This window comes from Misgurnus anguillicaudatus, unplaced genomic scaffold, assembly GCF_027580225.2.
Source record: "Misgurnus anguillicaudatus unplaced genomic scaffold, ASM2758022v2 HiC_scaffold_28, whole genome shotgun sequence".
Classification (NCBI taxonomy): domain Eukaryota; kingdom Metazoa; phylum Chordata; class Actinopteri; order Cypriniformes; family Cobitidae; genus Misgurnus; species Misgurnus anguillicaudatus.
The window spans coordinates 2,623,544-2,633,011 of NW_027395278.1; the positions used below are offsets into that span (position 1 = coordinate 2,623,544).

At 38.5% G+C, this 9,468-nt stretch overlaps 1 protein-coding gene across 1 annotated transcript in view; it reads right to left on the reverse strand.

Moving 5' to 3' along the window:
* LOC141362531 (cysteine-rich protein 2-like) overlaps positions 1-8,400 on the reverse strand; it is a 30,481-nt gene extending 22,081 nt beyond the window's left edge. The window contains exon 1 of the mRNA XM_073864759.1: positions 8,243-8,400. Coding sequence (XP_073720860.1) covers positions 8,243-8,285 — 43 coding nt within the window. The 5' untranslated portion in view covers positions 8,286-8,400. The remainder of the gene's footprint in view (positions 1-8,242) is intronic.
* Between the last annotated feature and the right edge of the window lie 1,068 nt (positions 8,401-9,468).

Consider the following 9,468-nt stretch of genomic DNA (forward strand, 5'->3'; position numbering starts at 1 on the left):
CCAAAATTTGAGACCGGACAGACAGTGCACGTACGGACCGCGTACAATAGCGCATGCGCTTGAAAATATTGAGACAGGACACTCCACTACAAACAATTATACAATAGACAGCATTTGCACACACACTATTGTTATTTTTCTTTCATTATTACTTCTTCCAAGAACAGAAACCATAGAGCATTTTCGTCACCATAATGTTTGATTCCTGATCTTTGTTTTCTTGTTGTTTGTTCTAAAGTGTGTTTGCAATGGTGGATCGGCTACTTTTCTTCACCTATCCTAAATGTTTTAATGTGCTGTAAATGTCGCCAAATCAGTGCTGCCCTGACGGCCTGGTAGAGTAATAATTTGAATAAGAAATCATTTGTATTACGTACATGTCGAACACGGCCATTCGCACGTAGCCACGATGAGTATACGTTGAAAGCTGGGCTCACTTAAGGCCGCAGTATACTATTTTGTGTACCGTGGCCTTAAGGGTGTGTTAGTACATGTTAACTATATGCAAAAAGTTATCCCAATGACCCAAGTTATTGTTTCCAATGTCTTTTCTTGGACTACAACAAACACATGGATTGTAGGCAACAGTTTACTTCCTGGGCCAGTTGACGTGGACACGACGGTCATTATCATTATCTTGGCCAGGGCTCCTTCGCAAAAGAGACTTGTTCTCAAAGGATTTCCATGGTTAAATAAAGGTTAAATAAAATAAATAAAAAATATCATAATTAACTTCCTTTCAGCACTGCATTGTGGACGAATCTTTCAAACATGGTAAGGAGCGTCACAGTTCCAGCTGACATCAGAGGTATTCAGGTCAATCAATGTAAAGATTAGATGGTCAATCAGGGACACAGCACTTTTCAGATTGATGAATTTTGTACAAAATCAAAGGAGGAAGGCAGGAGCTACAAAAACGTACGTATGTGGAAAATAATGTGTTTTTTAACCACAAACCATGCAAACACATTGTATACCAAATACACAAAATAACGTTTTTAGCAAATAGGTGAAATAGGTGCACTTTAAAAACAGGCAATGTGTAAAATGAAAAGTATGCATACATGCACAAACCTACAGGCAGGATAAATACCTGTAGCATTGTGTGCGAGAAGTACTTTTTTTTTATTTGGCGACACATCTCCTTGCATGCGCCTCGAAAGACCTCTGCATGGGCACTGAGAGAGCAAGGGGTGGATGCACTGCCACTTACTATGAAAGTACAAAAATTACTTGTTCACTTGATATGAGTGGATTATTTTAGATGTTTCTCCGCCACACTTAGTCTAACATGCAGGAGTGCAGAGTTAGCCACGCCCACTTATTTACATTACACGGAATGCACGGAATAGAAGTGCGTGTTATGTCTGTGTTACGTTTATTTCATGGTAAAGGAATATGCTGTCACACCGCCCAGTCCTAGGTCGATGTTAGCATGAATCCCCCCAAAAAACATGTTTAAAATGACATAAGGATGAAGAATCATGATGGAAAAATAGAGGCTGAAAATTTCTACATTCTTTAAGGAAATTGCAGCCCATAATTAGGCTATAATCGCTGACAAATTAAACAGAGAAACAAATGTATGCTCTACTCAAAAAAGTAGGGTTTTTAGCATGCTGACCCTGCCTTAAGCAAAGTCTGAGATGTGTAATCACAGATAAACAGCATTAGCTTTAACAACATTTAACCAGCTGAACACCCTACGGGTTCCGAATTGCATCCTCAACAACATCCAAAATCCTTCTTAAATAATGGATTTCATTAGGAATGAAAGAGCGGAACATTGAAAGGTCAGTATAAATAAACATCTACTTAGTGAGTGACAACTGGCTACTCTAAACTATCCATGCAAGTCCTAGTGAGATCATACTCAAATGCAATGTGCAATGACATGCATTACATAATGTATCTGAACACTTGAAAAACGATTTAAATGCAAAGACAAAAGATCTGTTTCCAATATTGCAAATATTATTATGGACCCATCTGTTCAAAGCACTAGTACAGTAGCAACTGTATCCTCCTGCATGGAAGAACAAAATGCACGCCATCTGGGTCCAGCATGGCATTTCGCTTAAAGTCACTGATTACAGTTCAACCCGCCAGCTTTGCACCTGAGGGTCCCGCAGGCCATAGCCAACTATGTATGCTTAAACAATGAGCTGAAATGGGGGTAAAGGCACCTCAAATGCAGACAAATACACTTCCCGGCTCCAGGAAGTGGGGAAATGATTGCTGCCGTTTGTTCCCATGATCCTCCGCTTTTTCAAACTATAAATAGCACACATGCTCTGGGAGCGAATGATGTTAAAGAACACAGTTAATGACCCTTCTGCTTCATGATGGCAAACAGTGCCGTGCACCGCCAGATTATGTCCGTAACCGTCTACTCCTGTGCTGCAATTCCTTCTCCAAACAAGTCTCAAATTGTCGTCTGATTGCAAGCTTGGATTTCCAATTTGCACTGGCCTGTGAACTTCTATACAGTAGTGCGGAAAAGGATGGGTGTGGTTGTAGGGCTTTGCTGCACAGATGTGGGCCTGCTGTTCTGATGTCTGTATTTTCAGTCTAGCACGGATTTCTCCCGCTACAAATTAAGCAACCTCATGATTTTCTAGCCTGATTAAGAGCTGCATGTGCATGTGCTACTGCAATGCCCACGGCTGTCAGTACAAATCAATGCTGCCTCATGCACCGCTAAGCTTCCCTGCAGATAATGATACACTCATGATGCACACAGCTAATCAGTGCTAGTAAATTTTAAGTAGCGGTTGACCAATATGTTTTTCCGATACTGGCACCGTTACAAAGCAGGGTAAGCTTTATATCTGGCCACTTTATAACAAAATGCTTAGTTAAAATTTGAAATAAAAAGTAATTATCCATTTAAACATTTGGCAGATGCTTTTATCCACAGCGATGTTATGGAAGGAAAATGCGATATGGGAAAACAATAATACTTTGAGTTACTGCAAACCGTCGTGATAGGCACAATGCGCATAACGATCTATTGCTAAGCTTACAGTAGATTGTAAAACAGATACCAAAAGCAATGACATCTTTCTGGTAAGCAGATGTTTAAAAGGACATTCCACTTTTTTAAAAAATATGCTAATTTTTCAGCTCCCCTAGAGTTAAACATTTGATTTTTACCGTTTGAAATCTATTCAGCTTCTCCCCGGGTCTGGTGCTAACACTTTTAGCATAGCTTAGCACAATCCATTGAATCTGATTAGACCATTAGCATTGCGCTAAAAAATAACCAAAGAGTTTCGATATTTTTCCTATTTAAAACTTGACTCTTCTGTAGTTACAACGTGTACTAAGACCGACAGAAAATTAAAAGTTTCAATTTTCTAGGCAGAAATGGCTAGAAACTATACTCTCAAACTGGCGTAATAATCAGTGACTTTGCTGAAGTAACATGGCTGCAGCAGGCGTAGTGATATAACGCACTGCCCGAAAATAGTCCCCTTGGTTACTTTCAATGGCAGGGGATTATTTTCAATGCTAAAAGTACAAAACGGTAAGAATCAAATGTTTAACACTAGGGGAGCTTGAAAATGAGCAGATTTTCAAAAAAGTGGAATGTCCCTTTAATATTTGGCCATTTTGAAATGATGAACATGTAATTCTCAACGGTCAGGATGCTCAAACAATCAAAGTTTTAAAGGGCCACACTGTTTACAAATTTTGATTTAAAACACACAAAACATATAAACAATCCAAACAAACTCATTTCATATACGTATCTCAAGGTAGAGCAAATATAGGGAGATAAACAAACAGTACATTACAAGTTTACAAGTCTTTGGTAAAAATAATTAGATTAATATCAGTTTAAGGACAAGTCACATGACGTGCTCTTACATAACGGCTCAGGTAACACAAAAGGCAAAAGACTCGTAACTATGGTGGAGGTTCATGCCTGCTAGGAATCCTGACCCCCATTCTGACTCCCAAGATTACACAATGCCCCTTAAAGCAGAATGCAGGAACTCAAGAAGCAGCATTATATAACAGATTCTGCAAATTTAAACAGCTTGTGGGGTAGCCATGCAGAAAACACGCAATGGGTGCAGACAGTGTACGCGAGACAGAGAGAGAGAGAGAAAGATGGGCACAAACGACTGTGAGGCTAAGAACAAAAGGGAACTCTCTGTATCTAGTACCCATACATACAATAATGTTTGTGTAAAGTACATGAAAGCAAAGCAAGCATGGGGACAAGTAATGTTTCCATTGCTAAAACCAAAGGAAAACATGATGGAGATGCCATCTCTCCTTTCGATGTGACTGGCATTGTAAGAAAGAAAGCATTCTTTACTTCTGTTCAGAAATGAGTACAGGCCCTGAAGGGACAGCGGCAAATAAAAGGTAAGATGGAGAGAAGGGAAAGAGGCAAAATTCCTGTGTCATCATGGATTGGCGTCATTCCCTCTTCTGTTAGATTTGATACAATGCTGTTTGCTATTAATAAGAGATGACATGTTTTCATTCATATAAACTTTTAAAATTTGTTTACAGGGTTTACCAACAATGCTGCCTTTGTTTTCAATTTAACATGCAATGCCTCCAAGTGTATTTTTCCAATTTCATCTATTGTGAATTAAAGTGTGAGAAAAGGGAAACTTGATTTCATTCTGAAAAGTAGTTAAAGCTTTTTACAGTTCCAAAAAAAAAATCACAGCATCTGCTTACAGCTGTTCAATAAATGAATCAACGGTTGAGCTGAAAGTTTGAAGATTTTCCACTCAATACGGTGGCTTACCACTTAAGTCTGAAACAGGATATAGTCAGAAAGGAATTTACAGGAACACACGCACTGACTCCCACAAACTCAATTTGGAAAAAAACGTCACTCTGGAGCCACAGACTTTGCAACCAAAACTGATTTGGTAATATTTTTTACATTTTATTTCAATATAACTACATTTTAATCCATTCAATTAAATTCAAGCATAAAACCATTAATCCTGGTTTCCATTTAATTCTCTTGACTGAAGGCTTGGATATATAACCTTCACTTTTCAAACATTCCACCTAGTGACATTTACATATTCAGAGGCACCGCTGAAGAGGACCAAAATAGGAGTTTTGAACCGCGCCCCTGCTCGTCCACAGCTGGATGGAATGTACTTTGGCTTCAACTTATGCCTAATAAAAGAACAGTCACTTGCATCCTCCTGACCAACTCCCTTATGACGTACACAGAGGTCTGAGGTGAGACCCTATATTGTTCTTTTTTAGTACTATGACATCACGGACCACTTTACGTGTTAACAATAAAGCACCGATCCAAATCCTAATTTACACTCAATAAAATATGTTTAAATACATCAAACTTTTGTCTCCCTTGCAACCTGTGTTCATAAACACTTGTAGAGGTGATATCTGCAATTATCCATGCATCGTTTTGCTTACCATTTCTTTGCCCTCGTGAAATAAGACAGTTGGTACAACTGATCTCTCAGGGTCATAGATAGGAGGGAAAGTACAATGCTAAATGCAGATAGCCAAAAGCAACGAAGCGTGTAATTGGTGCATACTTAGGATAGGGAGATAAATAGGCTTATCAACTTTCAAAAGTGCTTCCCTTATCTTTCGTTCTTGACGTTAAGGTTGTGCATCCCATCAGCTACAGTATTTTAGTGCACATTTATCTGTCACTTAGTATAACTAGCCAAATTAGGCAGATGCCAACATGGACAGGTTGTGAGACACCCTTGTCCTGTAAGCAAATTATTTTTTGGCTGTGCATGTTAGAGACTTTGAAATATATATAAAATTGTCTATTTTTCATTCTCTCTCTGTCGCATACTCTACTGGGGCGGTTCCCAGACAGGGATTAGACTAGTCCAGGGCTCCAGACTGCCACCAAATGGTGGCATTTTGCCAACAAAATTTGAGATTGTGCCACTGAATTTTACATCCAGTCGCACATGTGAGACCAGTAATTTGACCTTTTTTTGTGATGTGATACTGAATTTGAAACAGCACATTGTACTTTCTGCATCTATCATTAAAGTATTTATTAGTAATACAGTGGAAATTAGTAGTAATGTGAATATTTGGTTAGCATGTTGATTTACTGTGTGTGCCCCTAAATTTTCTGGTTGCGCCCCTAAAATTGTCATTTGGGGGCCACTGTGCTCCTAGTAAAGAAAGTTAGTCTGGAGCCCTGTAGTAAAATAAATGTAAGAGCTGTCCAAACTAAAAACAACTAGCACTGACATATCTTAAAATACATCAGTGCCATTTGTATTTCCTCAAAATGCACACATGCAAGTAATGTTTTTAGTAAGGCATGTTTGTTAAAACTAGTACAGGGCTCAACGCAAAAAAAAATGTATACAGCTGGATCAGGCCAGTGGTTAAGGTTTTCATTGGCCCCGCCAAAATTTTCACTTGCCCCAATAAAAAAAGTCAGTGTCACATATTTAAAAATAATAATTCAAAATTCAAATATAATTGTATACATATACAACAGACATGTTCCAACGAAAAAAGGCTCCCAACTGTTTTGCTTTAATGGTAAACTGACAGCCAACTGTGCAAAATATTGCATTGTTTCTTTTATCGTGTTTTACCCAAATAAATGTCTGCTTCCAATATGTTAAATAATATACATTGATAAAAAAATATTTTAGTGACTGAGGGTGAAGCACTAGCCCGATCGGGAAAGTGACAATACTTTTTACTGGCCTGAACGTCTCTCACGCTTGCCCCGGGCCACTGGGCAGTCCTTTATGTTGAGCCCTGTACTAATACTTCCTTATTAAACTAAGGCCTAAGATAATCCCTGTCCGGGAAACCACACCTATGTCCCCATCTATTAGGGATGCACTGATATATCAGCTTATAATCGGTATCAGGGGTTAAAAGCATTTTTCCTGACTATTGGCCATTGGACATTGGGCCGATTGTTTAAAAACAGTGATGTAGATTGTATCTGCTCTAAGAAAGAGCGAGAAAATGCATCAGATCTCATGCTGTGTGATTATTTTGAATTGGGTCACAATGACAGAATTGCAGTTTGTACGCTCTGCGCTTCTAGGATTTCGTGACACAAAACTGTCTGTATCAATTGGTAACGGTAGATGTGATTCTAAGTAATTGAATATTAGTATCTGCACACACATTTTGTATCTGTGCATCACTAGAATCTACAGAAATATTTGAATTCATGGACATCTTTGCTTACTTTTGCTTGATGAACAGTTTTGGTACTCTGATGGGTCACCTCTTGATGTCCAATGTTAAATCTGGGTCCTGAAGCAGAACCACACTAAAATAACAGATGTCTCAATCCAACCACTGACACGACGCCAATGCAAAGAGCTGCATAGTACGCTTTAAAATAACACCATCTCGTACTATTGATTTAAAACCTCCAGACAGCTTTAGTATTTGTGTCATGGCTTTTATGTTGACACAGATTAATACAACATAAATATAAGAGCTAAATAACCATCTCAGTTTACACCACAGCACTGATGCACTGATGAAAAACCTTATAAATATGAGAGCAGGGATGATAAGGTCAAGTGGGAAAGAGGCTATTCAAGCGCTTAAATGCTATGAATTGTATATATTGAACAAAAGTTAATACTGGGCAGAAAATGGATATAAATTAAAAGAGAAGCAATGTGATTGGTTCCCCAGACAGAAAAAGAGAGAGTCACAGAAAGAGCCATGTGCTTTATTATGAAAGAAAACATCCAAGTCTATAAAAGCAAATTGACTTTGACCTTAAAGTCTTCATTATAGAGTTAGAAATAACTCATCTAGTGAAAATAGGGGAATGTAAAGAAATTCTAGCCTAACTACAGACAGCTGTATTATTACTGTACATAAGTGGGCAAGGCAATTTTCGTTTTATAAACGGGCTGTAATTTCACAAAACAGTATTTAAGTGTAAAGCTAACATTTAAATATTTCCTTTATTTACTTTAGTATGCAATCACGCAGTAAAGCAAATAGATAACGTTACCTATTTTGACAACTGATTCGTGTTGGTGAGAACGTAATTTGCATGCACATAAACTTATTTTGCGATATATCGTAAACACGGTTCTGTGTAACTCCAGTTTCGACTTCCTAAATCTGTGTTTTTCCACAAACAAACAAACAATCGTTTTCTTGCTAATACAGCGTGGCTGTAATTTATTACGTCAAAACGTAACGCTTACGTTCATTTAAACGGAGTAATTTAGAGGTAAATATAAAACAAACTTACCAAAATAGACGGTCTTTTCGCATTTAGGACACTTTGAGGCCATCGTCTTTTATTTAACGTTTTTTAGGATAAAATGAATTTCAAACGGGATCCTCTTCAGTCAGCTGCAGGTTTCTCCTCCACGCGCGCAAGTCGACCAATGACTGAGAAATACGGGAGCATCTCACGCAAAGCACGCGAAGCGTATTTGAACAGCCCCGCCTTCTTTCGCAGGTTTGTGTTGAAGCGCTTTCTCTCTGCACTAATCGTATTGGTCGCGCTACTGGTCAGTCAGTCACAAGTAGGCGGTGCCGTCTGCATCTGTCTAGCTACTGCCACTGGCTCTTCCTTTTCACATCCTTCAACGGGAATGCGAAAGGCGTCCAACAATAGCGCCTTTCACTTCTTATGAATAGGGATTCTTCAGCACATGCCAGACCGTTACCAGTGGAAATAAGAGCGAGAATGATATTGGCAGGTCGCAAGTATGTGTAGCCTACAATACTTCTCTTTTTGTTTAGGTTGAGGTCATTATGATTACGTTTTTTGACAAATTTGTCCCTTACATCACATTTCCAACACCCTAAATCGTCACCATGTCTTTGTTTAGTGCCAACCCTTTGCCAGTTCTTACACGCTTTTGCCCCACCCATGTCTAGTTGGGATGTATTGGTCAGCAAAGTAAATGTGCAGATTTACAGACCTTTGCCCATTTGCAAATACACACAACCAATTTCGCCATAGGCTTCCAAATATTTCTAAATATCAAATTTAGGCTACTATTCAGGATGATGTTTGACTGAATGACAATTGTTTGTTAATATTCTCCTCTAATTTTTAGGTAATGTTACTATGGCTGTTGCAGACTTAATTTACCTTAAATAAGACATATCATAAATCTGAAATTTCCATGATTCAGTGCTATAATTGGGTCCCCACCCAGTGCTTCTATCAACCTAGAAAACGGTAAAAAAAAAACAGGAACTTGGTTTTGGTAAACCATTTTCTGCAAGCATGTCAAAAAATAGGTAATTGAAAGTTGGCTCCCCTTGTGATGTCAGAAGGGGCTGGCCCTTAATTTGCACTATACAACCAGGACACTGTCATAAAGTGAAGATATAAGCTCATTTGCATTTTAAAGGACATACCAATGACCCATTTTTGCTCACACTATAAAGTGGCAATTTTAACGTGTGATAAATTATTTGTGTGGTATTTTGAACTAAAACTTCACACCTACTTTGGGG